Source organism: Lynx rufus, unplaced genomic scaffold (assembly GCF_022079265.1).
Source record: "Lynx rufus isolate CCGP_SWC_20201006 ecotype Redwood Valley unplaced genomic scaffold, mLynRuf1.p SCAF_17, whole genome shotgun sequence".
Lineage (NCBI taxonomy): Eukaryota > Metazoa > Chordata > Mammalia > Carnivora > Felidae > Lynx > Lynx rufus.
Window position 1 is genome coordinate 16,218,121 of NW_025814831.1, and position 18,638 is coordinate 16,236,758.

At 40.3% G+C, this 18,638-nt stretch overlaps 1 protein-coding gene across 3 annotated transcripts in view; it reads left to right on the forward strand.

Moving 5' to 3' along the window:
- The window catches only part of EML5 (EMAP like 5), a 180,163-nt gene that overhangs the window by 159,308 nt on the left and 2,217 nt on the right, over positions 1 to 18,638 (forward strand). For 2 of the 3 annotated variants that reach the window (XM_047080248.1, XM_047080247.1), the window contains 8 exons: positions 108 to 128; positions 10,277 to 10,450; positions 11,140 to 11,348; positions 13,579 to 13,736; positions 15,148 to 15,262; positions 16,752 to 16,940; positions 17,119 to 17,291; positions 18,361 to 18,523. In XM_047080248.1, coding sequence (XP_046936204.1) covers positions 108 to 128; positions 10,277 to 10,450; positions 11,140 to 11,348; positions 13,579 to 13,736; positions 15,148 to 15,262; positions 16,752 to 16,940; positions 17,119 to 17,291; positions 18,361 to 18,523 — 1,202 coding nt within the window. The remainder of the gene's footprint in view (positions 1 to 107; positions 129 to 10,276; positions 10,451 to 11,139; positions 11,349 to 13,578; positions 13,737 to 15,147; positions 15,263 to 16,751; positions 16,941 to 17,118; positions 17,292 to 18,360; positions 18,524 to 18,638) is intronic. The other variant, XM_047080249.1, reaches the window with a different exon arrangement.

An 18,638-nucleotide genomic window follows, 5' to 3' on the forward strand; every position in this document is an offset into this window, starting at 1 on the left:
TTTTAAAGTATTTTAATAAGTATACTTAAGAATGTACTCAATAAAAATATTTTTAAGTATTTATGTTATTTATGGACAGTTGTTTTTCTGCTGTTTTTCCATTGTAGGTGATTTAGCAGACATGTCAGGTAAGAAAAATTCGGCATTTTCTGTTTTAGTTATATTGTTTAGTATTGGTAGTCCAAATTTTTATTGAGTAATAAGATACTTGAACGTATTTTGAATTTTTTTAATGAAAAATCTATTCTTTTAATGTCATGATACTGAGCTCATTCAGCAGTAACAATGATAATTATTTTTAAAACTAATATATTTTGACCTTTTTAGTGTCCAGCACAATTGTAAGCACTTTCTGTGTATTACCTGTGTAATCACTGCAAGGATCCTCCGCGGTAGCTATTAACTTGCCAACATCATGTAGCTGCTGAGCGTGCAGCTGGGGGAAGGGCACCTGGGCGGCTCAGTCAGTTAAGCTTCCGACTTCGGCTCAGGTCATGATCTCCTGGTTTGTGAGTTCAAGCCCCGCATCAGGTTCTGAGCTGATAGCTCAGAGCCTGGAGCCTGCTTTGGATTCTGTGTCTCCCTCTCTCTCTGCCCCTTCCCGGCTTGCACTCTGTCTCTCTCTCAAAAATAAAAATTAAAAAAAAATCTTTTTTCTTAAAGTGCAGCTGGGGGGTAAAAGTAATCTTAAATGTGAATCAGTCGGTTGTGTTGCCTAAAAGTGAAATTTTTTAATTGCTATTTTTATATGTCCAATAATTGCACATATTATATCAACAGATCACTTAAAGATATAGAAATAGCTTTCTATTACTGATCTTGACCATAGCTTTGTGAATCTAAAAAGCTACTGGATAATGTGTGTCCATTGTTTTTACATATTTACTAGGCTTTTAAAATTTCCTTTTCAGTTTACATAGGAAAAATAGCAGTTTGATAGGAAAATATGTCATGATCTGTGTCTGTTTCCCTCTTCTCCAGGGTAAAGCAGGATTCTGTGATTTGACTGTTAAACTACAAATGTATCCAACACAACAGGCAATATTTTTGCTCTCTTGGTTACATTCAAGAGCAGGAGTTGGCAAACCAGAGCCCTTGGGCCAAACCTACCTGTTTTTGTATAACCCATGAGCTAAATATAGTTTTTACTAAGTTAAATAGTTAGAAAAAAATCAAAAGAAAATTTCACAGCATATGAATATTATATGAAGTTCAGATTTCAGTATCCAGAGATAGAGTGTTGGACACAGCCAGGCTCATTCGGTTACATATTGTTTGTGGCAGATTTTGTGCTACAGCAGCCTTGAGTAGCTGCAACAGAGACCTCACGTGACCCTCTGGTTGCTTTGCACAGCTGTTTGGCACACTGGAGATGCAGTGATGCTGTCATAACTTGACAGGTTTTGAGCTAACCCACAATTAATTTTGTTATTTAAGCAATGTATATCCATCATGTCGAAACAAGGCAAAAAAAAAAGGAAAGTGGACTTTGTCACACTTCTAAGGCACAGTGAAATGTGGATTATATTGTTATCAAATTATATGGTAAATTCGACACTATAGCTGTGCTAAAATAATACAATATATTACATTTTCACACTAAACTTGACAAAAGTATTCCCAGTTCATGGGAAACCCAAGAGTCAGAAAAATTAGAAAATGTAAAAGAATATTTGCGTGAGTATCTCATCACAACAGAATTTCTTCACAGAAATAAAAAATAAAATGAGGCTGCAACCAAGTTTTCTGAATGTTTCATTAGTTAATCAAGAAGAATTTACTGTGAGTTAGTTAAATCATGTTTGATTGCAGCAAACATGTGTCCAGAGAAAATAAACTTGTTTAAACCCATTAGCTTTTTGGCAAAACCTATTGCTAAAAGAGTTGAGGATGTTGGGAACAGCATCAGTAGTCAATTAACAAGACCCTAAAAAAAGCAAATAATTCTGAATGGTTTCCCTTGGCTCTTCATGGATTGACAGTTGTTGCCAGTTGCTTATTTGAGGCAATCACTGCCAACTTTGAAGTGACTGAAGAGTTGGCCTCTAGGACTAGTCTTCATGGAGCAACTACAAAAGATAGTATTTTCAGAGAAGTTAAGAAAACATTAATTCAGTACAGTCTGAAGTGGAATCTGCTAAGATATGTGCCAACTGATGGTGGTAAAAACATATGTGGAGCTGGAGCAGAAAAAGGGTTAATGGGTTAATAAGTTTACAAAACTGGTGAAAATTTAAGGTGTTTAAAGCCTATGATTCATTAGGTAGTTTGTGGAAGACATAGCAGTGTATCATGTGTTATTGACAACCTCACTTTGTCTTTGAGAGTCAACAGTTAACTTCATTTGTTCTCATGGAATTAGCCATCATCAGTTCGATGAATTCATGTTAGAAATAGAAGCTGAGTGTCCTAACTCACCCAGTGGTTTAGCAGTAGTAGCTTTATTGCAGTTTTTGGAGCTCAGAGCCAAGGCTGAAATTTCTCTGAATGAGAAAAGTACTGCCGTCAATCTCTATTATGGAAAACTTAATGGCCTTGGAAATTAGTTTTTGCTGCAGACTTGATCATGTTTCTTAATGAATTCCACCTGAAATTACAAGGAAACTACAGTTACAGTAACAGCCTAAAATTACAGTTAAGGTGAAATTCTACAGTCAGGTCATTGATGGCGACTAATGTTGAATCACAAGTAACATCAGACTGCATGATACACTTCTCATGGTGCCAAACATTAAACCAAGTGAGAATCCCACTTGCCGCAAATGTATTTTCTGGTCTCAGACTGCAGTTCCAGCAGCACTTTTCAGATCTTGATGCAAGTGAAGGAAATTTCCACATTTCAAAACTCATTTGAACTGAAGTTGAAGAACTCCATGTAGGGTTCAGTTCGTGGTGATTACTCTGCAATGGAAAACATGCTAAAAAGGCAGATATAAAGACAACACTCTAACTGAATCCTCTAAATGCCTTCCACGCGATTAATATGCTCAGTTAAGATCTTGTACTTTTGGATCAATATTTGAATTTGTCAGTAACTATCTACATGAGACATTTTCAAAGTTGAAATATTTTTGTTGTAAATATTTTTGTATTTGCTTTATATAAATATTTTGTATTTACTTTATGTATTTACAACTTTATGTAAAGTTGTAAAATTTTTACAGGCAAACATTTGCAATTGATCTTGATGAGAAAGAACTCTCAATTGGAAGCTTACCTTGTTATCTCCAAAGAATTTTACTCTTCTCATAGTGAATCTTTATTATAAAAAGTTCACTCTCCAGGCGCCTGGGTGGCTCAATCAGTTGAATGTCCGACTCTTGATTTCGGCTCAGGTCATGATCCCAGGGCCATGGGATGGAGCCCCGTGTTGGGCTTTGTGCTGAGCTTAGAGCCTGCTTGGGATTCATTCATTCATTCATTCATTCTCTCCCTCCCTCCCTCTCCCCTGCTCATGCTCTCTCTCTAAATTTAAAAAAAAAAAAAAATCACTCTGTGATTTTCATCAATAAAAATGTAATGGAAATTTTTTTCTCATTAGATAAGTACCTGCATAATGTCTTCAGTTTTGTGGCTTATCTGACCCTTGACAGAAAAGTTTGCAGCCTCCAGCTCTAGAGGCAGAGAGGCAATAAATAAGTAAACTTTTTAAAAACTTTTTTAATTTTTCAAAAAAAATTTAAAACATTTTTATTTATTTATATTTAATCTTTATACCCACTGTGGGCCTCGAACTCACAACCCCAAGGTCAAGAGTGTACATGCCTCTGACCGAGCCAGTCAGGCACTCCAATAAGTAAACTTCTGAAACTAACATGACCTGAGATGGTGATACGATAAAAACAATAGGATGATGTCAATAAAACTAGATGTTTGTTTTCTTGAGGTGGTAACATTCAGCTGGGCCAAGAATGAGAACAAAAAAAATGACAGCTGAGGGATGAACTGGGGGACTCCAGGCTGAGGCTGTTTTGGGGAGTCCCAAGACCCACCCATACATTCAGTGATTCACTAGTAGGCATCCCGGGGCCCAGAGATTGTTAGGGCTATAGTTTCTTACAGTAATCTGCAAGGGAAAAAGACACACTAGGTGAAGTTTAGACGCTACAGGATCATAGGTGCAGTGTTTTGCCCAGGGACACCCACTTAAGCCTTAGAGTCCAGGCCTTTTGGGGTAGAAGGGCTGGTCACATAGGCACAGATCAGCCACAACTACTGAAATACCAGGAGAAAGCAGGTGTTCAGTACCCCAGGTAGACAAAACAGCCTTATTAACATAGGGACCATTTCAGAAGTCAAGTTCTCACACACTTGCAAGCAGGCCCTTCTAATGATAGCAACTTCAGGCTTGTTTATGTTAACTCTTTACTGTGCAAGCCTTAAATCAAGAAACAGGAAGGTGAGTGTGGAGGAGTAAGGCCTGTAAGATGAACTTGGAGAAGGAGAAGGGGGTTAGGAATCAGGTGCATGGGGCTTTGTGCATGGGGCTTTGCAGATCATGGAGAGGAGTTTGGATTCGCGCTAAGTGCAGAATCCATCATGGAGAGTGTTAAGGGAGTGAGTTGATCTCATTTATGCTCTGAGAAAATCACTCTGCACTATTAAGGATGCAGAAGAGAAAGAGAAGTAATCAGAAAGTTGGGAGGCTGTTATAATAGTCCACGCAAAAGACATTTTTAACTGAGGTGGCAGGAATGAAAATGGAGAGAATGCTAGACAAATACAGGATGTATTTTGGAGGGAAAGCCAGTGGTCCATTCTGATGAATTGGATGTGAGGGCATGACAGAAAGTGAGGAATCAGGCTGTTAATTTTTTGCTGGAGCGGCTGGCTCACTGAGACGGGAGAATACTTCCAGAGAGACAGTTGAGCAGGAAGAAATTCAGAGACCTGAGGATTAAAGGGAATGCAAGAAAACTGGTAGGTTTGGGGGTGAGAAAATAAGCTCGTGTCTGGTAGCTTCTATGTTGTTCATTTCATCAGCTGAGGGTGAGGAGGTGGCAAAGAAGGTGGAGGATAAAGTTTTGAAATGGTCAGTTTGGGATGTGGGAGAGTGAATACATAACAGAAAATACATAATTACCCTTTGAATCCATTAGACGTTTTGTGAGTGGACACTAAGGGGACATCTTCTCTGTCTGACAAAGCCTGCCTAAGACAGTGGTAAGAATTTGACATTTTTGATCCTTAAGGCAATTCAAAGGGAGAATTCTCTGTACCCCCAAACCCCCCCCCCCATTTGTAGTTACTGTTTGTCACAATGGTTAGTTGTCCATTAAGTGACTTTAAGGATCTTCCGTGTTGTCCTGTATGACAGAAAATCAGGAAATATATTCATCCTAAGGTTGGTTGCATTCATGGTCACAAAAGGGCTGCCAGTACCAGTTAGAACTACATGCTTCTTTGCTTTCATCTAGTTGGGAAGCAGATAAAAACCCTTTTTCAGAACCATGAGCTTAAAAGTCCTTCCGTTTAGCCTGATTGAGTCATTTTAAGACACAAACCAAACCCCAGACTAAGAAGACCTGGGGAGTACCATGTGCTGATTGGCTCAAATCTGGGTTACTGAACTAAATCACTGCTGCTGGAGGCAGAGAGTGGGGAGTGTGAGTGTGGGTGGCTGGGGGTTCGGGGAAGTCATCAATCACAGCAGGCTTAGACTGGTGAACTGAGCAAGCAGGGTCTCTCCCTGAATCACTTGCTCTACATAAGGGAGGAGGGGATTCCTGAATAAAAGCATAACTTTATTAAGAAGGAAGGAGGTAATGGATAGTGGGTATGCTGCAAGGAGTTGTCCCCTGCGGAAATTAAAGAGTGAGATACAGTTGTTACACTTAATGGCCCATATTAAAATTTTGTTAAAAATACAGTTTTTATAATACTACACCAAAGACTAAGTAGAGGATGGAGAAAGAATATCCTTTAAAACTTTGGTTCTTATAAGATCCAACTAGTAATTGAAAGAGACCCTTGTGGCATCTCTATACTGGAGAGTAAGAGTCAGGAATGCTTATAAAGTCAGTGGGATTGGGGCGCCTGGGTGGCTCAGTTGGTTGAGTGTCTGACTTCGGCTCAGGTCATGATCTTATGGTTCACAAGTTTGAGCCCCACATTAGGCTGTCTACTGTCAACATGGAGCCCACTTCAGATCCTCTATGCCCCTCTGCCTTTTCCCAGCTTGTGCCCTCTCTCTCGCTCTTTCTCTCTTAAAAATGAATGAACATTAAAAAACAATAAAGTCAGTGGGATTGATTTTCCAGAGATAGCTTGATATGATGGAAGGAGCATGCACAGAACCTGGATTCCGAGGACAGCACACTGAAGTACGTGTGACTTAGGGCCTGGCTGACTTCATAGGAAAACACACCTGCCTAGTAGTGGAGCTTTGATGTGTCTTCTGTTACAGACCTAGCCCGTGACAGGCACCCGTTAGCTGGTGGCATGTAGGAAGGGAAAGAGTGAGAAGAGTGTCTGTGTTACTCCAGCATCGTGAATGACCCTTTTTGAATCATAGAAAATAAAATGTAATGAACATAATTTAATCTTTCTTTAGTAAGTTAGAAAAGCCTTGAAAATTTGTAGTGATTGGGGCGCCTGGGTAGCTCAGTCAGTTAAGCATCTGACTCCTGATTTTGGCTCAGGTCATGATCTCACGTTTCATGAGTTCGAGCCCAACATCGGCCTCTCTGCTGACAGTGTGGAGCCTGCTTGGGGCTTCTCTCTCCCTCTCTCTCTCTCTGCTCTCTCTCTCTCTCTCAAAATAAACTTTATTTTTTTTTAATTTTTTTTTAAACGTTTTATTTATTTTTGAGACAGGGAGAGACAGAGCATGAACGGGGGAGGGCCAGAGAGAGGGAGACACAGAATCCGAAACAGGCTCCAGGCTCTGAGCTGTCAGCACAGAGCCCGACGCGGGGCTCGAACTCACGGACTGCGAGATCATGACCTGAGCTGAAGTCGGCCGTTCAACTGACTGAGCCACCCAGGCGCCCCTCAAAATAAACTTTAAAAAAATTTTGCAGTGATTTAAATCTTAAATACTGTCACTGAAGGAAGTTTAGAACAGTCTAAATATGTAGCAGTCCCATGTCATGCTCATACCTGAATGTTGTAAAACATAAATTTCAGGTATACTGTCCTTACCATCTCATTTAACTTTTTATGAAAGCCTGAAAAGCTCAGAATTCAACTTTCTTAAGATTACTTGCTATTTAATTTTTAGATAAATAAAAGTATTTGTAGTTTTGACATATTAAATTTGGAGGCAAAACTGAATGATGTTTCTTAAAAATCCATTATCTGCCTCATCACATTTAGGCAAATAAAGTCTGTGGATTGCCCCCAGGTGCTTTTTGTAAACATATACAAAAGTTTGAGGGCACCTGTGTGGCTCAGTCAGTTAAGCATCCAATTCTTGGTTTTGACTCAGGTCATGGTCTCACGGTCCCTGGATTCGAGCCCCGCATCGGGCTCCACGCTGACAGCGTGGAGCCTGTTTGGAATCCTTTCTCTCCCCCGTCTCTTCCCTTCCCCCACACTTGTGCTCTCTCTCTCACCCTCCCTCCTTCAAAAGTAAATACACTTAAATAAATAAGTTTCTATATTATAGATGACCTATATAATATTTATTACTGGCAAAAAAGTATAGACTGATCTAGTATATATTTACACTTTAAATCTAAGCCACCTAACATTATTCATTGACATTAAGTTTACCAGTCCCTCATATCCTTTGACTTTTATTGAATAAAGAACATACTAACTTTTGGTCCAGTACTTAAATTATTGTGCTCAGTTTTTCACACATAAATACCATATGTTAATACATGGTAAACTGTTCCCATACAGTTTTGATTTTTTACAGTTACATCTTTGAACAAGTTTTACTTAATGACCTCCAGTCCCTGGTTTACTATATTGTAATTACTTTGAAGGACTGACAGATTAATCATTGTATGCTATAAATTGTAGATTGTATACAACATAGTTTAAATTTATCAGAATGTTTTCTTTAGAGATCAAAATGTCTTTCTTCATCAAAAGATACCAAGACAGCTTATCTTATTAAACTGTCTCTGGGCACCTTGGTGGCTCAGTCAGTTAAGGGTCTGACTCTTGATTTTGGCTCAGGTCATGATCTCATGGTTATGAGATTGAGCCCTGCGCCAGGCTCTTGCTGAGTGTGGAGCCTGCTTGAGATTCTCTTCTTCCCCCCTTTCTGTCCCTCCGCTGTGTGCTCTTTCTCAAAAATAAATAAATAAAAATGTCTCTATTTTTGCATTATTTGTAGCGGATTTATAGTTTGAAACAAACCCACTCTCATATTTCAATTATTTTACTAAAAGTACTTACGTTCTAAGACTGAATTAGCTGCTGAAAATTAATACATTTTTATGGGCTGCAGTTCATGAAGAAAGGACAATACAAATCCCTGATTTTTAAGTTGGAAAATACAGAGAACTGGGAAAATTTTTTAAGCAGCAGAAATGGGCTACACAAGATGAATAACAACAAATACAACTTTTTTTATAAAGATTAGCAATTTGGGGACACCTAGTTGGCTCAGTCAGAAGAGTATGCGACTCTTGATCTTAGAGTCATGAGTTTAAACCCCACGTTGGGTGTAGACCCTACTAAATTTTTTTTTTTTTTACTTTTTAAAAAAAATCTAAATAAATAAAACAGATTAGCAGTTTGGGGGTACCTGGTGGCTCAGTTTTGTAAACAAGCATCTAGCTTCAATTGGATCATGATCTTACAGTTCTTGGGTTCAAGCCCCACATTGGGCTCTCTGCTGTCAGTGCAGAGCCTGCTTTAGATCCCCTGTCTCCCTCTCTCTGTGCCCCTCCTCCATGTGTGCACTCTCTCTCTCAAAAATAAATAAACCTTTAAAAAAAAAAGTTTTAGTTCTTCCCTGAAATCTTGTTTAAAAAACAAAAATTGGCACCTGGGTGGCTCAGTCGGTTAAGCATCCAACTTTAGCTCAGGTCATGATTTCACAGTTTGTGAGTCCGAGCCCCGCGTCAGGCTCTGTGCTGTCAGGGCAGAGCCTGGAGCCTGCTTTGGATCCTCTGTACCTCTCTCTCTGTGCCCCTCCTCCACTTGTGCTCTCTTTCTGTCTCTCAAAAATAAATTTTAAAAATTAAAAAATAAAAAAACACTGTTTTATAAAGTGATGTGGGGGCGCCTGGGTGGCGCAGTCGGTTAAGCGTCCGACTTCAGCCAGGTCACGATCTCGCGGTCCGTGAGTTCGAGCCCCGCGTCGGGCTCTGGGCTGATGGCTCAGAGCCTGGAGCCTGTTTCCGATTCTGTGTCTCCCTCTCTGTCTGCCCCTCCCCCATTCATGCTCTGTCTCTCTCTGTCCCAAAAATAAATAAACGTTGAAAAAAAAAAAAAAAAAGTGACGTGAACTTGGCTTTTTACCAGATATCTGTCTGTATGGTTGAAGATTTCTTTTGAGATCTATTCACATGGTGTCCTTCCTACCTGTTGCCTTTCTCAGTTTGTGTTTGCTTTTCATCTCCCCTTCAGATGAGATACTGAGTAACAGTAACTAATGTTCAGAACTAATGTTCAGATAGCAGATAACTGAATATACTCTGATATTTAATTATTGTGTAATATTTGTGCATTTCTCCACATAATTATATAAAGATTTAACATGTATCTAAAACGTGTATTTCTGAATAATTTAAAGTTTGTGATTGCCTAATTTTCTTGTATAAATGTTATTTTCTCAAAAATGCAGTGTGAACTGTAGCCTGAAGAAGTATTCTGTATTTTTGCCTTTCCTTCCTCTTTCCTTTTCTTTCTTTCTTTTATTATTTTTTTAAATCGAGGTACAGTTGACACACAATGTTACATGAGTTCCAGGCGTACAACATCATGATTGGACAAGTTTACATGTTCCGCTGTGCTCACCGTGGGTGTCGCTACCATTCATCCCCATGCGATGTCATTCCAGTCCCATTGACTGTATTCCCTATGCTGTGCCTTTTATCCCATGACTTATTCATAACTGGAAATCTGTATCTCCCGCTCCCTTTCACCCATTTTGTCCATCCCCCTCCGCCCTCCCCTCTGGCAACCATCAGTTCTCTGTATTTGTGAATCTGTTTCTTTTTTCATTTAGTCTTGGTTTTGAGCTATTTTTTCTTAAGTACACAGTCATTCTTTAGTACATACTTTTCCGTGTTTCAGAAAGTATGCATCAGCTGTAGAAATGGAAGCATCTGTAACAGGTATATTACAACTTTTGGATTTTATCATTATTTAGCTACGGCTCCTTCTATCCACATCTGGGATGCAATGAACAAGCAGACTTTATCTATACTGAGATGCTACCATTCGAAGGGAGTGTGTTCAGTCAGCTTCAGTGCTACCGGCAAACTCTTGCTGTCTGTGGGGCTGGACCCAGAACATACGATTACCATTTGGAGATGGCAGGAAGGTAGGGTTCTTTTTTCTTGGTGATTTTTAAAACTAAGAATACCAGGGTGATATAAACTCTGTTTCATATTTGCTTTAACTTAGTGACTGAAATCGTTCTTCATTTCAGCCCTGCAACACACACAGTACACAGCTGGTATCACTCACTGTATGTTGCACTTTAAAAACTCAGTGAAAGAAGCTCACGAAATAGAAACATATGCAAGTTACTAATACTATACATAATTCACTGCTCTTTCAGTAAGAAACCATATGTAAGTCTCCTTGTTAATTCTTATTTGCTTGGTCATGGAGGGTGTTAAGAACGGAAATGAAATACCAAGTGATAATGAAAGATGAACAGGATAATATTGCTTACCATACTTTAGATAAAACTTTCCAGTTACGTGGCTGCTACAAAAAGTGAAGTTCACAGAGCTACATAGGAGAAAGTAAGATGTGATTTCTAAAATCTAGAATGGCCCTTCAATGATAATAAAGCTCCCATTAATACACATGTCACTTGAGAAAGTATGTAAAAAGGACCTTCTCCGCCAGTAATCGTCTGTCATCTGGCGGCCAGGTAGCGATGCAGAGGACACGCGCAAGTATTTGTTTTTTGAATGATATATTTTGAGTAGCTGTTCGATCTGGCAAAAGCTATCTTAGTTCCTCTGCTAACTTAGGTAATTTGTCGTCTCTTTTTATCAGGCGCCAAAATTGCCAGCAGAGCCGGTCACAACCGACGCATTTTTGTGGCAGAATTCCGACCAGATTCAGATTCCCAGTTTGTCTCTGTGGGAGTCAAACACGTGAAGTTCTGGACACTGGCAGGAAGGGCTCTTCTTAGCAAAAAAGGGCTCGTGAGCACCCTGGAGGATGCCCGGATGCAGACCATGCTTGCTGTGGCGTTTGGTGCAGTATGTCTCTTAAACCGCGTGTGCTTGTGGAACTCAGTCACGGCAGTTGGACTGCTTTGAATTTTCTTGCTTCAGATAAGCCACATTCGTGTTGTCATTCATATGGCACCATGACCCACTAACCATTCCATATGTCCCAGTCCTGCATATACTCCACCTTTCAATATCTGGTACTTTCAGAAATCAGGGAGTAGGAAAGAAAATTAATGAGGGAGAAGGATTATAATGAAACATTTCAGTCCTTGGGCCACTGCCAGCCATGCTCAAAAGCCTTCATTAATTTTGTAATTGTCACCCTAAGTCCCCTAAAATGTCTATCCTTCTAGTAGTTCCTCATAATCCTAAAAATTTGTCAGAATGAAGAAAGATGAATCAAGAAATGTAATTTTTCTAGTGTTTAAGGTGGTACCTGAGTTTAGGATTTCTTTTGCTCTCTATCAACTTAACTCACTGCTTATCACATAGTTGGAAGTGCTCTGGGCCAGTGCAGCTCTTTCAGAGTAGGAAGGAGAGCAAGATTCCCAGTCTTCACAGAGGGTGTTCCAGAGCAGTCCCCGCCCCCACATCCCATTGGGCTTGTGGTTTACAATCCACATCTCTAATACCCTGAGCCCTGGCCACACTTTTTAAATCCTTTGGTACATCAAAAACCTTGGTGGATTTCTGTACTAAAGTGTTTATGGGTCTGGGAGTGTAACGCACGAAGAAAATTATACTTTTAGAACCTTTAAGCACATGATTTTAACAAAAAGATCATTGAAAATGTTGGTCATACCATGTCAAACTTCCGTTAAACATTTTGGGGATTCATAATATAAGATGGGTAGGGTAGTTCCTTTCCAGAAGAAAAACCCACACCTTCAAATGCTTCTGGCATTTAATTTGCCTGTGTTGACTTAACTTGTTTCACGTATAAAATTCCTTATGTACCCAGTTGCCTATTCCCAATAGAAAATAAACTTGAAGACTAAAATATTAGTCCTGATTGACTTCCGGTTAAAGCAGCAGTGAAATCAGAATGTTTTGTTACATAGCAAGATGGACTGATGTTCAGTTTAGGCCTGTTTGAACACCCTCCATGCCTAGGGTTACAAAAAAAAAAAAAGCAAGGGAAGTAAAATCTTGGTTTCTACGCCTAGAGCATTTACATTCTGATTGAAGATAAGGCATGAATTAATGATGCTCCTAGATGACAAGTATAATTATTGTTATCCAAATAGGTACAGAGAATATGCATGACTGCATATTCAAAGTAACATTAAATTGTTGTAGGCAGGGGCGCCTAGAGCATGCGACTCTCGATCTCTAGGTTGTGAGATTACTTTAAAAAAATTGTAGGGAAATTAAACATAGAAACTATGTTCTTGTCAGAAAGATTAAAGAAAATGTTTTGTTGTAATTCAAAATCTTACTTTCCTATTAGTTCTTTCCATATCATTTTTGTTGAAAGATCTTGGACCAGTTGCTCTGAAAGTGAAACTAAAATGGATGAAAATATTGCACATGATGCAGAATTTAATTTCTCCAGTTTCCGCATAAATGAACTCTATCAGGATTGCATTCTCAAAGTGATCTAAAGCACTATTACTTTGGGCACCTTATCAAATTTATCTTATGTTGTATTGCAGAAATGCACTGATTTTTGCCGTTTTGATTTTGAGAAATCATGGCAAATGTTAATTTCATATATAACCTCATGAATTAGTGAAATTTAAACTCATACAACATTGCTATAAGTTGTGTACGTAGTTTTACTTTCTGTGGCAAAATACTTTATCAAAACTAGTGAAATGTTATTTTCACTTCCTGTTCCTACTCTTTTTTTTCACTCTCAGTTACTGATGACCTCAAGTTATTTCTCAGGCAGCTGGAGGGAAGCAGCCTAAAGGGACGATGTAAACAGAATTCTAAAATTTTGCATTGGAGGGAAACTTGGTGCCTGAACTCCCTCGTTTTACACATGAAAAAGCTGATAATCCTAGAGATTAAAAAACCTCACCGAAGGTTATTCCAGCAAATAAGCAACAGAATAGACTAAAAGCCCCTGACAAAACTAAACCTCAAGTTCAGACATGAACCCGTTTGCTGGGTCCATGGTTTCTCCCACTGTATCATGTTCTTTGTATCTGAGAATGTGAGGTAGGCCACACTTATGGTAGAGAATTGCGTCTGTTTCAACTCTATTTGAACTTTTGATGAGTTTGTCTCCCCCTTCCCCGCTCCTTTTCAGAATAACTTGACGTTTACAGGTACCGTCAGTGGAGATGTCTGTGTGTGGAAAGATCACATATTGTGTAGGACCGTGGCCAGAGCTCACAACGGGCCTGTGTTTGCCATGTTCACCACACTGCGAGACGGACTTATTGTGACCGGAGGCAAGGAAAGGCCGTGAGTCCTGTTCCCACAGCCTGACCACACGTTCATGCACTGGGGGCTGCCTGCAGTTTGCAGTGAATTATTCTAGTTATTTCTAGACTACACGGATCATCCTCTCTGACCTTCTTCCTCATGTGCTTCACCTTTATTGCCTTTTATGTGCCTTCCTGTTGACTATTAATTTCTTAAGTCACTTCTGATTTATTTCACAGTGTAAAGACACCTTAACCCCAACAGTTGGGGCGATAGCTTATTTCTCTGAGGTATGGTTTAGGTGGTTATCGTGTAGGCAGAGAACTGATTTCCCTCATGTCTGTATGCCTGGATAAGTATTTGCTGGGGAAGAAGTGACCCATGGGAGAATCTTTGCCCTCAAACCCAGGACGTATCTTGACTGCCTGCTCTCTCCTTTTTGGCCCAAACAGACACTGAGGGGTAAGGTGCATACAGCTGGCGGCCTCAGAAAGGTGTGAGGACACTAGAAACAAACTGCCTTGTTTGCTTTTGCTTGAGGCAATCTCGTTACATAAAATACTTGTTACATAAAATTGTGTAAAACAGCCTTCAAAATTTAAGTCTAACGAAAGACGTTTTTCTGAGTGATTTGAAAACCTCCCAGAAGAAGCCAGATACTAATGGATTTTCTGCCAACATACTCCTATGCTTGTTAAAATGTAGTGTTTGCGGGGCCAGGAAGCACGCACATGTCCATCCAGGATGAGGGAACCCACCTAATCAAACACCAGTGCAGCGGCTTTTGTGTTTCACAAAAACGAACCCTGTATTGTGGTCCTGGGCGTGCTTTTCTCCTAAGACAAGCAATTCATCTAACAGAAAATAAAGGAATACATTTTTCAGTTCTCCCAAGAGAAAAACCATAAATGGGCTATGTTTTCTCTTTTCTGTCTTACCCTGACGCTGGTGTTTCCCACACGCCTTCTGTTCACACCTCTGCCCATTAGTAGCCTGCTGAATGGTTTCAGTGGGTATTTTAACAATGATACGAAGGAAAGCGCACCCCTTTTGGCCATTAAAGATCTCTTCTATAGCATAGCACCTGTAATCCTGTTATCTAGCCTTACGTTTCCATTGTCATTTTAACATTAAACATCATTCTGCACATTTCCTTAATCAAGAGGATACATTATATGGGGGCGGGGGGATGTGGAGAACTAAGGAAGATTACACTCATGTCAGAAAAATGAATTTTCATCAGGTAAAATTTGCTTCAACTGAATGGCTGAAATACAGTGTATCTTAAAGTTGCCACAGAAAGTTTAGAGATTACAAAAAGTGAATATTGGGCTCCCCCCCCTTTTTTTTTTTTTTTTACTGTTCTGCTTGTATAATTTAGTATTTGTTTGTAATAAAAGTGATTTGTAATAGCTCATAAAAATGCTTATTTGGCTTGGGTTGCTCTTAGGTCAAGAGAAGGAGGAGCGGTCAAGCTGTGGGATCAGGAACTGAGGCGGTGCCGAGCCTTCAGGCTGGACACGGGACAAGCCACGGACTGTGTCCGCTCCGTATGCAGGGGCAAAGTAAGATGTTCCGAGAGCCGTTCCGGTGCAGCCAAAAGTAGAGAACGGTTATTCTTGCAGTTCCCTCGCCCTCTGCAACTTGACGAGTGACACTTGCAGAGGAGTCTGCTTGCTGGCTACGCTCTGCCTTTTCCCGGCCGCCCCCGCAGCCCCGCGGGCAGCGCCCGTGTGCCTTCTGCCTCCGGGCCACGCTTAAGATGAGAAGCTACTCCCTGGTCTCAACACAGTATTTAAACCTCCATGTTTTCTTGAATCTACTAATTCAACTGTGGTGGGCAGAAGTGAAATTTCTTGCCAGTTGAATCAATTTTGATTACAGCAAAATTTTGTTAAATTTTATTTTTAAATGTACATTTCTTTTTTTTAATTAAAACATTTTTTTCATGTTTATTTTTGAGTGGGAGAGAGACAGCACGAGCATGGGAGGGGCAGAGAGGGAGACAGAATCCAAAGCAGGCTCCAGGCCTTGAGCTGTCAGCACAGAGCCCAGCGTGGGGCCCGAACCCACGAACTGTGAGATCATGACCCGAGCCGAAGTCTGATATTTAACCGACTGAGCCACCTAGGTGCCCCAATGCTCATTATTTTTGAGAGAGAGAGAGAGAGCGCAAGAATGGGGAGGGCAGAGAGAGAGGAGACAGAGGATCCAAAGTGGGCTCCACACTGACAGCACAGAGTCCGAGGTGAAGCTTGAACTCATGAAATATATCATGACCTGAGCCAAAGGCAGACACTCAAGTGACTGAGCCCCCCAGGCACCTTAATTTTATAAGTACTCAACCCCCCCGCCAAGCATGGGGCTCAAACTCAAAACCCCCAACATCAAGAGTCGTATGCTCTACCCAGCCACCCTTTTTTTAAAAAAACATTCATTCCTATAAAAAATTTGGACCATGCATGCACTGGCAATAAGTGTATTTATAAATTATACACATGTATTATCTTCAGTCCATATATTAATTAGGCTTTTATTTATACTTCTTTTTTGTTTTTTGAAGTTTAGTTTGGAGAGCAAGCGAGACATGAACAGGGGAGGGGCAGAGAGAGAGGGAGACGCAGAATCGAAGCAGGCTCCAGCTGTCAGCAGAGAGCCCGACACGGGTCTCAGACTCACGAGCAAGGAGATCATGACCTGAGTCGAAGTCAGACGCTCAACTGACCGAGCCACCCAGACACTGCTATTTATACTTTTTAACTAAAATGTAATACTTTCTTCCTGTATCCCAGCGCACTTGCACCTCTTTGGAGATCGTCAGATTAAAATATAGTCGAAGTCAGGGCTCTGTCTTAGAGAATAGTTCTGTTTTTTGGCAGACTCGGGGCTCTTGCAGATGCGCCTCTAGTCAAAGAAAAACCTCATGAGCTAATGATGGGCTTGCTACTGTGTTAGTTCAAAGCAAAAAGTTCTCTGAAAGGTCAGTAGGGTCCTTAAGTTACTAAAAGACATTGCTGTAATTACGATAAATATATCAATCCCCTTGTGTTTCAGGGCAAGATCCTAGTTGGGACAAGGAGTGCGGAGATCATCGAAGTTGGAGAGAAAAATGCAGCCTGCAATATTTTAGTTAATGGTCATGTGGATGGGCCCATATGGGGACTAGTGACACATCCCTCCAGGGATTTTTTTCTTTCTGCCGCAGAAGATGGGACAGTGAGACTCTGGGATATTGCTGATAAAGTAGGTACAAACAGTTTTTGGCTTTTTTTCTTTTAAGTTACAATTTCTAAGGAGAGTGTAAGTCCCAAATTGCTAGCACAATTTGAGAAGAACTATTTGAGAATTATGTTGAAAAGGAACTGGTTTACTTTGTAAGTACTTAATGTAGTTTTCTCTGGCTCTTTTGGTTCTTATGCAGAAGATGTTAAACAAAGTGAACTTGGGACATGCTGCTCGGACCGTGTGTTATAGCCCTGAAGGGGATATGGTGGCTATCGGAATGAAAAATGGAGAATTTATTATTTTACTGGTGAGCTCCCTAAAAATATGGGGAAAGAAGAGAGATAGACGATGTTCAATCCATGATATCAGGTTAGTCAACAAATGGAATAGAATTTCTAGTATATGTATTCTTAAATGACCCGGGTTGCATTTGAAAACAGGTCCTCATTAGTGCCTATAGCATTTTATCACATCATCACTTGTATGCTGAAATATGGCTGTTTGTGTACTTCTTGCCGAATTATTAATCTAGTGGCATCAACCACAGTGCCTTATAAGAGCACGTACTCAGGGAACGCTTGACGATGAAGCGTCACACTGGACAGGTCCAGCAAGTTCATCCTGCCAAGAATGATCTTCTGCTGTACCGAAGAGAGCCATCTGTCCTGTAGACGTCAGCCTGGAAACTAAAGCTGCAACCCCAACCCTCAACTGCATAGTTACTCGTTTAATTAACACCCATCAAACATCTATGCCCCAGAATCTGAATTAATTAAACTTTAAACTTTTCTTGAACCTTTATATTCCAGTGCTTAAGCTTATCTGGACAGTGGCTACCATTTACCAAGTGCCTCTGTGTGATCAAGATGGATTACTGAATCTGCTTGCACCCTTCACCGTAAAACCCTTTTACAAATGTAACCGTCCTCAGGACTTCACTATATAAACTTCTTATAGGTCCCCCATTCCCCTCAAGAACCTGCGTTGTCCCAGATCATTTCCCATGATCACTAGGCATATACTTGTGTCTTCAAGTAACTTCTTCCAAGCTTCAAATAGTGTACCTTCACCAGATAACCTGAGGGGACTTAAGCAGGTCTGTGTCCTTTGCTGTTAAGATACCATGATTCCAGATGAAAGAAACCTATCTTGGTGAATTTGGCGAACTATGTAACTTAGGAATTATGTAATTGTTAGTAGCTTTTTCAAAACCTACACTTTAAAGGGAATTGGCACTTGAAATAACATGTAAATTTTGTTCCACGTAACACAAATAGAATCTCCATACACACAAATCAGTTGTGTCCACCAGGTAAATCTGCTTGAGGCCAGATCACACACATACTTGTTTTTGAGGTAGAATGGAAGTTACTGGTCTTAAATATTTATGATTTCATGTGTGCTGATGTATCTTTCACATATTTTATTACCTCTCCAGATTTAGTCCGGATTCCCGGTTTCTGGCAGTGGGTTCTAGTGAGAACTCGGTGGATTTTTATGACCTAACATTGGGCCCCACCCTTAACAGAATCAGTTACTGCAGAGACATTCCCAGCTTTGTCATTCAAATGGACTTCTCTGCAGATAGCAGATATCTCCAGGTACAGTACCTGTGTCCTACATCCAGTTCACAGTAGCTGTTTTTACATTGTTAAGTGGATGCATTTAAAACTCCTGAGTTTCAGAGGGGCACCTGGCCGGCTCAGTCAGCAGAGC